General features: G+C 37.0%; 3 protein-coding genes across 7 annotated transcripts in view; all 3 read right to left on the bottom strand.

The window, feature by feature from the left end:
- LOC120421600 (zwei Ig domain protein zig-8-like) overlaps positions 1 to 6,401 on the bottom strand; it is a 415,971-nt gene extending 409,570 nt beyond the window's left edge. For all 5 annotated transcript variants that reach the window (XM_052711285.1, XM_052711283.1, XM_052711286.1 and 2 more), the window contains exon 1: positions 5,426 to 6,401. The gene's annotated coding sequence lies outside the window, so the exon portion shown is untranslated. The remainder of the gene's footprint in view (positions 1 to 5,425) is intronic.
- On the bottom strand, positions 6,068 to 15,088 carry LOC120421598 (uncharacterized). Its single transcript, XM_039584825.2, has 4 exons — positions 14,952 to 15,088; positions 9,018 to 9,447; positions 8,870 to 8,956; positions 6,068 to 6,241 (listed from the first exon to the last, which is right to left on the bottom strand). The coding sequence occupies exons 1-4, from the start codon at positions 14,963 to 14,965 to the stop codon at positions 6,068 to 6,070; spliced, it is 705 nt and encodes a 234-aa protein (XP_039440759.2). The 5' UTR covers positions 14,966 to 15,088.
- Positions 9,455 to 10,116, bottom strand: LOC120421609 (uncharacterized). The gene has a single exon (XM_039584835.1). It carries the CDS (start codon positions 10,111 to 10,113, stop codon positions 9,493 to 9,495), a length of 621 nt encoding a protein of 206 aa, XP_039440769.1. The 5' UTR covers positions 10,114 to 10,116; the 3' UTR covers positions 9,455 to 9,492.

Here is a 15,088-nt window from a genome sequence, read left to right as displayed (position 1 = left end):
ACATTCATATAGTAGTCTACCATATCCACTGGTGCTATACGCACATGATCCGGGGTCAAAATCCGACGACCTCTTGCTTGTTACGGCGGTAGACTCGTAGATCTTAACTCCAGGGAGTCCTTGGATGACCATGTACATCCCATTACATTCATATAGTAGTCTACCATATCCACTGATGCTATACGCACATAATCCGGGGTCAAAATCCGACGACCTCTTGCTTGTTACGGCGGTAGACTCATAGATCTTAACTCTAGGGAGTCCTTGGATTACCATGGACATCCCGAAGTACCCATAGACCTTTGAGAAACATAAAATTTTAGTAAACAAATATATTTAAAAAAAATGTTTTTCAAATATTTTAATTTTAAACTTTTAATATTTATTTTTATAATCGTACAAAAAATGCTAGCTGTGGACCCCCCGAACTTGACAACTTTTTTATACATTTGTATTGGTTGTTTCCGTTGTGCTTAAAGGAAATGGCTATGCACCAGGCGCCTCCATATTTTTGTAGATGGCTCATATAGTTGGGAGGAGACGCAAGTTTTTTTTAAATTGTTCGATTTTTTTATGTTAAAAAATTTACCAGCTTCTCGTCAGTCCGCGTGGACATAAAATCAAATTCTGTCGATTGCATCGGATTCGGGGATGCCTTTTCTCTGAGGAACCGATGAGATATCGTCAATCCCTTGACACAAGTTTTGTTTTGTCGAGTAGTGTAATGTGAGCTAGACATTATGATCATGTAAACGTTATCAAGTTAATTGGCGTTTATCTTAACCACTATACATACAATCTTTTAATCAATGTTTTGAAAACACGGTTGATAAGTGGATAAAAAAGATTATTTGGTGAATTTTTAGATTGAAGCCCGTCTGGAGTTGAGTTTGGGTCTTAGAGAATTGATTTTCTAGTAACAGTTAAGACTTGATTATCTGAAGGCCTTGGCAAAATTTCACTTCGGATCATTTTATTTTCGATGTCTTATTTTTTATTGTTGAGCCTCAGCATAACCCCTAAACTACCCAAAAATGATTTAGAATTTTTAAATCCTATTGAAAACACACGTTTTTTTAGTTTTATAGACAATCAACCAATCAAGTGTGACTGAAAAGTGGATCACAGAACTCGAATTTGATAAGAAAAAATAAATTACGAAAAAAAAATACGGAAGATATATGTATAAATTCTTTCTCAAATTAAAAGGATCATTTCAAAAATCAAAAAGAATTAACTTCTATCATTGTCATGATTTATCGTTCGTAGATGTAAATTTTGCGTCGCTTTCAATATTTTGACAAAATTCCTTCAACAAGTTGTTTAGATTAGTGCCCTACACATGCTGATTCCTTTTGGTAACGATTATTCCATTCCTTGTAAAGTTATGGAAATCCTCATTAATCAATAATTGCCAACTAGGACGTCAATAATTGTACCACAAAATTTTATAAATTTTTAAACGCATTTGATTTAGATCGAACATTCTTTCAGTGGCTTGAAGATCTCAACACCCGTCACATGCTGATTCCTTTTGGTGCTGAAATTCGTCAAATTAAATTTAATACAGAATATTGTATAGTGATGATCAATTTTTCTAGTAATTGAAACGGCTTCACCTTAAATTTATTCAAATAATAAAATTTTATAAAATTTCGATGGTTTTGTTCGAACGCAAATCAGTTAAACTTTGAACGTCGGATCGAGGTGCTTTTGTTGCGCTAGGTTCGTGTAAGCCCAAGGAAGGTTTATATGCTGAAAAATTGTCACTTTGGCCACTCTGGGACCGATTCCAGAGCATCTGCAGATTGTATGGGAAAAAATCTGTAAAGTCCTTTCGATTGCAAATTCAATTTTGCATTAAAAAATAATGTCAAACTTGTTTTTGCATGAAACTTCGATTTTTTCCCAAAATCACTATTTTTTCAAAAATTCATAACTTGGCGGCAGATTTTTTGACCATGTTTCTCTATGGCTCAAAAGTTGCGGATTTTTGTCCCCCAAAACATATCAAAAAATCTCGAAAATCAAAAAATATGTATTTTGGGAAATTGAGTTTTAGTGAAAAAAAAGTAGATTAAAAATATCTGCAATTTTTTTTCCGTGTACCTATTTTTTCTCAATAGTCCTCAACAATACCTACAACTTTGCCGAAGACACCAAATTGATCAGAAAATTCACTCAAAAGTTACAGCTGTTTGAATATTTACATACCATTTTTGTATGGACAGCAGCCAAAATTGTATGGAGACTTGTACGGGTGAACCAATGACGCAAAATAGCTTATTTGGTCATAGGGAAGGCCCCCACAAAGTTTAAGTCAAATAAAAAAATACAAAAAATAAAAATGGTCGAAATCGGCCGATTTCGTAGAGAGTTGCTCTAATCTAATCGAACAAACTGCGTTGTATTAACCGATTCTATGAACGAAACCCACATTTCTTAGAATCATCAGGGAAAGAAGAAGAAGGCGGGGACATACCGTACCAACCGGTTCGAGTTATTTATAGATTATAATGGTGTGTGGTGTGTAGGGGAATCGTTGGGGAAGGGATTGTTGTATTATATAGTAAATGACCTTGTGACATTATTTCACCACTACGGATAAATTTATTTTTATTAACCCCTTAGTGGCCGAATGGCTAGAGCATTCGACTTCCAATCCAAAGGTGTGAGTTCGAATCGAAGCTGATTCAATTCGTTTTTTTTTTCATATTCAAAGTTCAATTAAAGTCGAAAAAATTCAAGATAACCGTTCGGAATTCGAACCTTGAACCTTCCGCTTATGAGGCGGGAGTCGTAGCCAATAAGCCACGGGCCGGTCCCCTGTTGATTGTTAGGGTTGATTTATTTAAGAAAAACAGGACATAATTTTAGCCTGTAGAAAAGGGAATTTCGTTTATTACGTGAGCCGCATAGGGACGTGGCGTTACATCGTGCTGTCATCTGGTTTTTTAAGTGTACAAGTGGAAAAGTGCTGAGTCATCGTCTAAAAATAGTCGGCGTCCTATCTCGACCAGCAATATGAAGTCGATAAAGTAGTCGGTTTCGATGAAGAAAAAGTGGAAAACGTGGTCTAAAAATAGCGACGCCATCCCCCTATTGACAATAATCTGGAGCGGTCACATTATTTATAGATGATTCTTACGCAAATGCCAACTAATTCTAAAACGCAAAAACGAAACTATTGGCACTACGCCCCCCGGGGCATGGCCTTCCTCTAACGTGGGATTTCTGCTCCAGCGCCTCTGACGAGACAGGAGAAACCGGGACCGACGTTTTACTTCACCATCCGATAGAAGCTCAGTGGATAAAGCGGGAATCGAACCCGCGTCTCATAGCATCATCGGGATCGGCAGCCGAAGCCGCTACCCCTGCGCCACGAGACCCACAATTCTAAAACGCACTATTTTGAATTTCCCGATTTTGTGAAAATTTTGACTTATTTTCCATAACCCAATTTGTTATTATTTTTATCTTGCGAAATATGACGGGAACAATGGGGAAATTTGGACAAGGGCAAGATTTTGGCAATGAAATGTGGTCTTTGCACCAAAACTTTTTTTTATGAGTGAAAAATTTGAATGTTGATTCTTTTTTATTTAATTTTTTTTTGTGCGTAACGAAATATTTTACTTTATTTTTAGACTGATGTTATTCAGCAGTTAAAAATAAGTAATAATTAATTTGAGCTTGTAGTTCGGTTTTGTTATTCTAAAGTGGATTAAGTAACGTCATGATTCGAATTCCCGGACGCTTTGAACGAGGACACCTCATCTTATTTTATCAATTATATGGATATAAGTTCGCATTATGAATGTCAAAACTGTGTTATTTGATGAATTCTCACATCAACTTTCATTTAAAGTTTGTTTGAACACTGTAGTTAATGCCAAAACAATAAAATAAAATTATAAGTTTACCAAAAATGTGGAATATTTCTGAAATATGGCATAGGTATCTGAAGCACCGGGAAGGCAAATCAGAAATGTATGGTTTTGATTTCCTTAAATTCTAACAAATTTTTATGTAAATATCAATTGTTTTGATGGTAACAAATTATTCGAGACCTAAAGAATGCCACTCACCATTTGTGCGATTCATAAGCAAAATCTAGTGTCCGGATTTCCGGAGTACAACAAATCATTTTAATGTTAAAAATCTGATGAAAAATTGTTCAGACATATTTTGCATGCATTCTCTTAAAAATAACTCATGTTATTTTTACATTTCCAACTAATTACATGATTTTTTGCCAGATATAGCAAAAATGATATGCTACTGTATCTGGATTTGGAATCATGACGATATTGTCCGTTTCTTGCAAAGGTACACGCCACGCGGCATTTCAATATATAAACGTGCATATATTCCTTCGTGGTTCTCGCATTCGTGAATTAAATTCACGATCGGGAATCAAATCAAATTATTCGCTCTACAGCATTGCCTTGGCATTCTCGATTGCGAGATTCCTACTCAAAACTAGGTGTCCGAAGGCTTGATTGTTGAGGCAACTGCAAACCTCTTTTTTCACCTTAGCTTCCCATCCACCCCGGGATTCAAACTGACGACCTTTGGATTGTTAGTCCAACTGCCTACCAGCGACTCCACCGAGGCAGGACCCAGGGAGACGACTCCTACACCTGGATTGAGCTAACGAACTAACCTTCTAGGTTAGACCGGGGCCAACATTTACTTCCCCGTCCGACGGTAGGCGTGGTTAGACAAATCTTGTCTCGAAAAATGCCACCAGGACCGTCTGGGAGCGAACCCAAGCCGACTAGGTTCTCTAATTAAACTAGAATGCAAAAAAAAAAACAAATTAGAAGATTTTTTTCAAAGGCATATATTTGTATTGATCGGTAAATTATGTACCACCTGATGACTATGCGAGTAAATTTAAATGTCTGTTATAAAAATAGCTTCAATCCACGCAACCCACACTCAACTTTTCATTTATAACTTGCTGAAATTCGATATCAAAACAAAACTCCTCTCACTACTCGGAACTCGTAGCCCCCAAAACGTGCAACCTTTCATCTCCGTCCACCTTTCCAAAACAGCAGAAAATTTTCCATTCCATAAAATCAATGGCTTCCTAACACCACCACCTCCACCACCCGGCACCGGTGCGCACCAAGTCCAAACCAGGCCCCAAAAACTTTTCCTTTTGCTTTTGATTCCTTGGGTGCGAGAGAGAGCTCTACATGAATCTTCGCCGAAATATGGAGGGTGAGGGAGGGGGGGTTTCCAACCACTAAATTGGCTTTATTTCAGGCTTAAGTAACATTCGCAGGTCCAACTGGAAGCAGTTCGGTGGTCGTTTCACCGAAAAGATCATTCTGTGAAATGACCATTCGGTGAGCTGACCCAGATTCATTTATCAAAGAACTATCTTGAGATACCTGTGAAAACTGCGTCGTACCTTTCTAATTAACAACGATGACACCTTCCTCGTCAGCAGCTCAGCGCTCCTCTCGGATCCAATTTGGCCAAAGTTTTCCGACCGAATTTAACTCGATTAAACTTCAGCGATCCTCCCGCCACTCACAGCACTGCTGACTTGTCAAGACCTTGGTAAGAATTCACTTTTCGAGGATGACACCCCCTCGCGTACGCACTAATCCTTGCCCGCCCCACAGCACTGTTGGCAACACACAGACACCTCTTCAAGACCAGACAACGAGACGGTCCGGACACGGTCCTCGTACTTGTCGCGTTATCGTCACGTTTCTAGCGCCCCTAGCCTTCGCCGTACTAACTCTGTTTCCCGGAATAGCAGACGACGACGATACAGACAAACTTTCTCCCCGGTAGGGCACACAATTGAAATCTCGCGTGTTCCGTCGATTTCCCACTTGAGCGGACACGAACACGGTGCACTAGTTTGGGACGTGTCCGTAGGAGCAACTTTGTCCCACGCGGCGCGTTGGCACAGTTTTAATTAAATTGAAGTTTGAACGGTTCAGCCATCAGCCGCACTTCCGCCGTAGATTGCGTTGCATGTGTCATCCTGAACTGTATAGTAGCACCCTCCCCGATGCACTAGCTTTACATAACCACTTCTTCACGCTGGCACAGCTGATAATCCATCACGACAGCGCAGCACCGTTGTTGGTATATCCCAGACCGGAAGCTCCAATCTTCTCCGTTCGCAAGAACAGCGCGTTGCATCTACCTTGTTACGGAATTCCCCGTACAAACTCCCCAGCACTTGACAGCTCTCCTCCGTCGACGACGCCTTTTTCACGTGGCGCCACAGCGCGCGGGGGTGGAACGAAGGGAGTACGGAGCCGACTCTCACGTTCTACCAAACCGACGAAATCAACACACGCGCGACCTACTCGCGAAACACCGCGTACTGTCACCGCGCACTCCTCGGAACGAACGCTGCGACAAGACTGGCCGTGCGAACCGGGGCAGCAGCTGGAAAAGCCGAGGACATCGGGTTGGGCCCGTTCGGAGCGCCGAAGATTCACACGCGTGTGAATAACGGGCGGCGAAACTGGAAAGCGTCCTGGAAAGGAGCCGCCGATGAGAGAGAGAGAGCGGGAGTCCTTGCGCAGAGTAACGGCTGGAAAATTGGGGAGAGAGCCGAACCCTGCTCTCGCGAGCGTGTCAGGAAGTCGAAAGGAGCACAGGATGTAAACAAACAGGCATCAACAGCTGAAGGTCGCTGCAGTCGGGTTGTTGTTTTTGATGATTTGCTTTTTGGGGGAGACGTAGGGAGTGGAGTACGATACAGTCGCTGTAGAAGGTCAGTCAGCTTTGAAGTCTGGTAAATACAGTTGGACGGATCTACAGGATGGGGACACCGGAGGGGGCGTAGAGTGTGTAATACGACTTGAGAGCTTGTTTAGAGAGCAGAGTTGAGGATTATTTCACCTGTGAAAGGTAGAACAATCCTGTCTAGAGGGGTTGCCTGTCTGTGTAGAGCATAATGCTTCAAAGAAAACATCAGATGCATTGTTGTTTCAACGAAAGGGTTGTCATTGTACTTTTTGTATACGAAAACCGACATTGAAACAACTTTATAGTGAGATATAGAAAAAAAAAGTTTTTATTCAGCAATTCCAAATGGAACAGAAGGGACACCATGAAAACAGCTCCGAAAATACTCAATTATGTGAAGTTATTCAACATACTTTTTATATTTTGTAACGTTTGAAAATCAGACAAGTAAATTTCAATTTATTATTATCAAACTCCCTTTTCTAAAGTTCATCCTCAAATCGTCACAGACGTATCACAAGATAGACAACAACGTCTATTGAAAAATAAGTATTGAAATTTCAAGCCACAAAATTGAAAATATAAGCAAAAAATACAAAAGAAACTAAGAAGGTTGCATTATTTAAATAGAATAGTTTTAAAGTTGGTAATAAGTAAAACTATATGCAACAACAACAAAAATAAAAAGAAAAATTCAAATTAAATAAATTATATGTAAAAATTAATGTCTTCACAATTTTCGAATTCTTTTTCAAATGGCTATATCAGCAAAGGAAACTCATGGTGGTTAGGATTTTTTGAAATGACTCTAGAATAATTATTCAAGATAAAGTGAATAAGTTTCTATTTTTGCTTATTTCTTGAAATTTTCGAAGCTTTTCTATAAATAAAAATAAAACCGTTAAGCAAGTCAAAAACACAAACTCTTGCTTCAATATTTTCTTCTACTATCATTTTAATCGATTTATTTAGTAGTTTTATTTAAATTCATGCTTAAAAGTATTTCTTATAAATAAGTTTTTCACTGGAGTAAAAAAAAATAAGTGATAATAAAATTGGTAAAAAAAGACAAAAAATTTAAAAAAACAAATAACAAAAAAAAGCAAAAAGCAAAAAGCAAGAAGCAAAAAGCAAAAAGCAAAAATCAAAAAGCAAAAAGCAAAAAGCAAAAAGCAAAAAGCAAAAAGCAAAAAGCAAAAAGCAAAAAGCAAAAAGCAAAAAGCAAAAAGCAAAAAGCAAAAAGCAAAAAGCAAAAAGCAAAAAGCAAAAAGCAAAAAGCAAAAAGCAAAAAGCAAAAAGCAAAAAGCAAAAAGCAAAAAGCAAAAAGCAAAAAGCAAAAAGCAAAAAGCAAAAAGCAAAAAGCAAAAAGCAAAAAGCAAAAAGCAAAAAGCAAAAAGCAAAAAGCAAAAAGCAAAAAGCAAAAAGCAAAAAGCAAAAAGCAAAAAGCAAAAAGCAAAAAGCAAAAAGCAAAAAGCAAAAAGCAAAAAGCAAAAAGCAAAAAGCAAAAAGCAAAAAGCAAAAAGCAAAAAGCAAAAAGCAAAAAGCAAAAAGCAAAAAGCAAAAAGCAAAAAGCAAAAAGCAAAAAGCAAAAAGCAAAAAGCAAAAAGCAAAAAGCAAAAAGCAAAAAGCAAAAAGCAAAAAGCAAAAAGCAAAAAGCAAAAAGCAAAAAGCAAAAAGCAAAAAGCAAAAAGCAAAAAGCAAAAAGCAAAAAGCAAAAAGCAAAAAGCAAAAAGCAAAAAGCAAAAAGCAAAAAGCAAAAAGCAAAAAGCAAAAAGCAAAAAGCAAAAAGCAAAAAGCAAAAAGCAAAAAGCAAAAAGCAAAAAGCAAAAAGCAAAAAGCAAAAAGCGAAAAGCAAAAAGCAAAAAGCAAAAAGCAAAAAGCAAAAAAAAAACAAAAACAAAAACAAGGAAAGGAAAGCAAAGGAAGCAGATTTACTTGTTTGCTTAACCTTTTGAATTATATCTTTTGGTATTTTTTTACAGGCTTTACAGAAAACATTTACTATTTAATTGTCTGTATAATCATCATCAAATTGAACCATAATGAACAGAAATGTTGCCATGGTGCCAAGCATCTGAAAATGATAATTAAATAAATAAGTTTTCGCTAGTGCTGATTTCACATGTTTTCAACAAACATTAAAAAATACTCTCAAGTTAACATCGAAGAACCAGGTTGTAATTTTTGGAGGATGCATAGTTATTTGTAGCATAAGGGAGCGTACCTAAAATTTACAAGAAACTGAATCAAACTTTATTGAATTTGCCACATTTCTTTAACCATACCTTAATCTCCTCCAACCCTGCTCTCACTTTGTCGGAACTAATGACCAAACCAAGAATATGCACCGTGCGTCGGGCTACCAGCTCGAGTAGATGCCCCGCGGACAGAATTACCAGCGCCCCTAGACAGTACTCAGCCCACCACACCAGATACATCGAGCTGGCCACAATGCTCTCAAAGTGTCCCGTCCGGATGGCTCGATACGTTGCGAAAAGGGTCATCAGCCCGTACGATACCACAATGCCCAGGTACGAAGTAATTTCGGTCCACACGTAGAAGCTTTGGCTGAGCGAGAGGTTATACAAATCGTCGAAGATCAGTGCAACTTGGGAAATTTTCAGGTGAAGGACTTCAGTAGGTCGAATCTGTTCCTTAGCTTTGAACAGGATCAAGTTGGACTGCATCGTCTGGGGACTTGAGTTCAGAATGTGTCTGTAGAAGAAGTACAAGTATTTTAGTCATCTTTGAGATTTGTTGTTATTTAGAATACTTTAGGCATCGTTGCACCAAGCAGACTCTCCGATGAAGCAGAAAGATCATGATAAAGGTATTGTAGGCCAGGACAAGCCCACTGATACTAACGTAGATCTGTCCACCGTAGAAGATCATTCCATCTGCAAGATTGTTCAACAGATACAGACAGTACACTCCGAATCCAACAGCAATCAAAATAACTGTCAAAAATATTCCAAAGATTCCCAAAACCAGTCTCCACTCCCGGTCATAATCAACCGCAACTCCCAACTCCGTGCGTATTTTTCGATCAACCTGGACAAACTGGTTCAGGATTGTTCCCATCTGCCGTTGTCTAGCAGCTCGTCCTACCAAGGCAATGAACATCGTAACGTAGCTGGTTTGCAGCATCAGGTGTCCCCCGACGTCCAACAGTTCCGATCCGGTGATTAAGTAGTTTGAATCTTTGGCGAGGGCCTTGTTTTGGGATGCAAAGTAGAGGTAGGTTGATGCGTTGGCCAGGAACAGGACCGTTCCCGATCGGGACAGTCCGGGACTGGTGATTTGGAAACCGGATTGACGGAATGAGCGGACGTTGAAGCCGAACAAATGCGTGAGCAGGAACAGAGAGCGGAAGTTGTCCATTGCTGCACGCTCAACGATTCTAAACTATCAACACCGATTGAGTGTGCGTTTTGAGCTACGATGGATTTGTTTAAGTATTCCAAAGTATAAGCTTCGTTTTGAGTTGGGTCATTCTAACAAACTATTAAAATATGATGTCAGTCGATCAAGGAAAATAATTAAATATTTATTAAAAGTGGAGATGTTCAGCAAATAAAAAAAATCTGATCAAAATTACAAATCTAGAGGTTATTGAAAAAATGCCAAAAAGCCTAAATCATTAATTATTATTAAAAATTATTTTACTTAGACATCCCTATTTGGACGGATCTCTTCGTAAGTTCACTATCTTCCCTGAAGCAATCATTGATCCTTTTTTATCTGATTTTCCCTTCCATCAAAAACTCACACCCTCACCTTAATGCGCTGTACACAAGCAAAGGGTGGTGTTAATTTTATCATGTGACAAATTGATCCCATTAATTTCGATTATTATTGGGTACTATCGTTTCAAAACACCACACTCACACAATGAACCGGCCTGAAGCCATTCAACCAACGCAGCACAGTACAAAATGATTTTTGAAATTGATAACAAAAAAGTCGTTTATTTTTTTTTTATTTTTTTTTTTATTTTGAAATTTCTTGAATAATAATTTCTAATAAAAAATAAATTTTAGAAAACTAGCAATTTTCTCAGCGCTTTCAATAAAGCAACGCTTGAAAATTGAAATAAGAGAGATGTTTATCATTCGATCACGGGCTCGAAATAATACGAAATTTGAGGGCAAGGTACGAACCGGTATTCGACCATATCTGTTTCTAGTGAAAAGCGTGGGGAGCTGAAAAGTGTTGCCAGCAGCAATCGGCCAAGTGAAGCCAAATTTGATTTTATGGAAGGAAATGTAATAAAAAGAGAAAAAAAGTTCAATTCGCTTAATGGTTGCCGTTAGAATCGAATCAACAGGATTTCGTGAACTCTGTTGGTAATGCCACCCTCCTTGAGACCTGATTTGATTATTTTTGTTAGGTATTAGTCAACATTGTGTGAGCTTTTCGGTAAATTTGGTAACAACTTAATTTAAGGTGAAACGGGACGCCGGTTCTTGGACAGTTTCTGTTCAACTTAAATCTATTTCTGCACCTGTTCACACAAAAATGGTACGTAAATATTCGAAAATCTGTAAATTTTCAAGGATTTTTTTTTATTGATTTGGTGTCTTCGGCAAAGTTGTAGGTATTTATGAGAACTATTCTGAAAAAATAGGTACATGAAAAAAATGGATTGACCTAATTTTTTATGATAAATCTTTTATCCGCTGTATCTCAGCAACCAGTGGTCCAATCTTCAATGTTTCATAAAGGAAATTGTAGGAAAGTTTCGGAACGAACTTTTCGAAAATATATTTTCGGAAATGGACAATCATGGACACTAATTTTATAAGTAAAAAAACCCGAATTTATCTGACAAAATTTAACTTTGCATAGCTATATTTTGAAACGGTGCAATTAACCCTCAACAACCCAACCCCGCCTTTAGACGGGTTTTGATTTAAAAAATCGCCAAAAATCCATTTTTCAACCAATTTTTGATCTTTAAAAGGCATTGGAAAGAAGAACTCTTATTTTTTTAATTAATGGGTTTGAAGTTTTACTTGTTTTATGTGACTTTGCCAATGTTTTTAAAAATGATTTTTTCAGGGTCAACTTTGGTTGTGTTTTTCACTAACATTTCCTATACTTTAAGTAAAAAGAAGTATGCAGTACTTTTTCTAGTGTCCAAGACTGCGCAAGACCTCTACGCATTTTATAACAATTTAAGTGATGGTGGTGCCATTTTATAGCAGAAAATGTGAAAAACGAGCAAAAAATTGAAACAATGCCAGTGGCTTTAAAAACATGAAAAAATCAGATAGGCAAAATGTAATGATAGAAGTTGGTAGAATAGGCCAAATACTACCAAAAACAATCATAAACTAAACAAGATAAATGCAAATTAAAATACTAAAAATGAATGCTCAAAATGATCTCCTAAACACGGGAAAAATAAAAATTTCGAAAAAAAATTAGGCAGTAACTCCAATAAAAAAATAATACTTTTCGATTGCAAATTCGATTTTAAATAAAAAAAAAATAAAACAACAATTTTTAAGTACAAGATTGATTTTTTTTACAAAAATCACTATTTATAAAAAATTATATCAAGTCGGCAAAATTTTGGTCCATTGTTCTGAATGGCTTGAAAGATGCGGGGTTTTGTCCACTTAAACATAAATCAAAATTTCAAAAATACAAAAATACGGATTTTGGGATATTGATTTCTAGTAAAAAAAAAGTTAATTTTAAAAATAACCAATTTGTACACCTTTGCAAAAAACAACAAATCAATCCAAAAATTCTTTGAAAAGTTAAATACTTTCTAACATTTATGTACCATTTTTGTATGAGTTGTTGTTAATTTATTTATTTCTGGCAGCTTTAACCTTCTTGGTCATTCGCTGCCAATTTTTGTATGAACAGCTGCCAAAATTGTATGGGGATTTGTATGGGTGAGCTAATGACACAAAACTTTTTTAGTTACTTTTTTTTCGACTCTCTCAGATTTCAATGAAACTTTGTAGACATGTTATAACGATAATGGCATTTGAGAAGGGTGTAAGTCTTTTAAATATTTTTGTTTTTCGTAATTTAAATATTGCTGTATCTCTAAGCCGTTGCCTCGTATCAAAAAGTGGTCAAAGGCACACTTGTAGGAAATTTGACGATCTTTTTGAAAAAAATACACTGAAAAAAAATGCCACTTTTAGGAGATTTTTCGGTTTTTAAGTTTTAAAGTCAAATTTCATGGTGAGCCCACGATTTTTTTTTCGTAATTGTTTTTTGTGAAAATCGCCTAAGATGTTACAAAAAGACTCACGAAAAATGCAGGATGGTGCAACTCACCTAAAAAAATACTAAAATCATTTACTGAAACTGTTGTTTTTGGAAAGTGGTCTAAACGTCAAAATTTTCAAAAACCGAATACGGGAATCGATTCTACAGACAATTTTACAAAGAAGTTTCCACATTGACCACTGTCCTAAGTCCAATCCTGATGAAGGTATAGCGGTTTTAAAAATAAAAATGTTGAAAAAATGATTTTTTTATGGTTTTTGACAATTTCTATATGACAGACTTGATTTTTCAGCCTCGTAAATATTTTACCGGAAAGCTCGTCCATTTTCCCATAATTTTGTAGAAAAATCTCCTAAAAGTGGCATTTTTCGGTGTATTTTTTTTTTTTCAAAAAGATCGTCAAATTTTCTACAAGTGTGCCTTTGACCACTTTTTGATACGAGGCAACGGCTTCGAGATACAGCAATATTTAAATTACGAAATACAAAAATATTTAAAAGACTAACACCGTTCTCAAATGCCATTATCGAGTGAAACTGGCTCCATATACACAAAAATGGCTTACGAAAGCGTAGAATAACATATCTACATAGTTTCATTAAAATCTGAGAGGGTCGGGTACAACCGATTCCCTATTTGACATGGAATTGCTCAATTTAATTTAATTTGAAAAATACAAATATTTTCCTGCAATTCAACCAATTCGACGCCTTCGTGCTATCTTGTCGCACCCGCCATTTCGACGTTCCGTGAAAAACGCGTTTTAATGTTTGACCTTGAATAATCAAAAACTAGAGCACTCAATGTAAAGAATAACAAACACGTTTTGTTTGGCTGACCATTCTATGAATTGTAGCGAAGTTTGGTTGAAGTTGGTTGCTGTAGTCTCGAGTAATAACTACAAATGTTTACGGTAGTCTAACTTGTACGTGCGTCAAACGCGTTCTGACCTGAAATCCCTTTGGCCAGTTGTCGCACTTACATCAATTTTCAGGGAGTGACAAGATAGCACGACAAGATTGAAACTACTTTCATATGTAAAGTGACAAAAATGCACGGAGTTTTTTCGGATTTCGTTGAATATCTCAGACTGAAATCGAATTTTGGGTATCGGTGAAGGTCAAAAGGTGAGGCATTGTGAGCTGCACAAAATGGCGTTCTTAACTTAATTTGGCCCAAAATGCACGTACGACAAGTTAGCACGACAGCGACGAATTTTGTCCTCTATGGACGCAAATGAAAGTTAAGAAAAATTGGTTTAAGAATTTAAAAAATCTAGCTGATCAATACAAAAATTACAATATACAGCTGATTGGAGCGGCTACTGGACATTAATCGTTATATAAGTGGTACTGAGAAAAACTCATTTTTCACAAAGTATAATTATGGCAACAAGTTACACAACATTTTTGAAGTTGATGCCAGTACCACGTTTCAGTTTGGTCAAGGTATAATAGATTTGAACACGCTCCAATCAACAGAACTGAATTTTAGTACATTTCCTGTCATTAATAAAAATCGCAACCATGCGTACCCACGTTTATTTGTGAAGGCAGAACAATTAAGGGAGTACGCATGGTTTCTTAAGATGATTCCATGGCACTTATATCCGAAAATAACAGCTTTATTTATTGGAAGATATTTTACTAAACATCAATTTTGTCGATTGAAGCCCAAATTGATCATACCTTGACAAAACTGAAGCATTTACTAACATCAACTTCAAAAATGTCGAGCTGTGTTATAGAATCAACAAAAAATAGAGATTGAGAAAAACAGTCTGAACAGTTCTGATCATAGCCTGATCCAAAACAACTTCTTTGGTTTAATAATGGCCCCCAAAAGTGTTGAAGATTTTTTTATATAAGATGAAGGCCTTGCAAATTTCTCTACATCAAATCTGTCCTCATGTATTCCCGTACTGCTATTTCGGGACCAACTGCCACAAACCAACGCAAACTTACTCATCCACCATCATCACCGCATGTTCGTCCGCCGCCGTAATCAGCTTGTTTGTTTGACCTCTTCACGTAGCCGCCGTACAACACGACAGATAACTGCCGATCGACAGCAACACTCATCGCAACTTAGCTGATCGGCC

Source organism: Culex pipiens, chromosome 3 (genome assembly GCF_016801865.2).
Source record: "Culex pipiens pallens isolate TS chromosome 3, TS_CPP_V2, whole genome shotgun sequence".
Lineage (NCBI taxonomy): Eukaryota > Metazoa > Arthropoda > Insecta > Diptera > Culicidae > Culex > Culex pipiens.
Note: the sequence above shows the minus strand (reverse complement) of the source record. Positions and strands in the feature narration are given on the sequence as shown.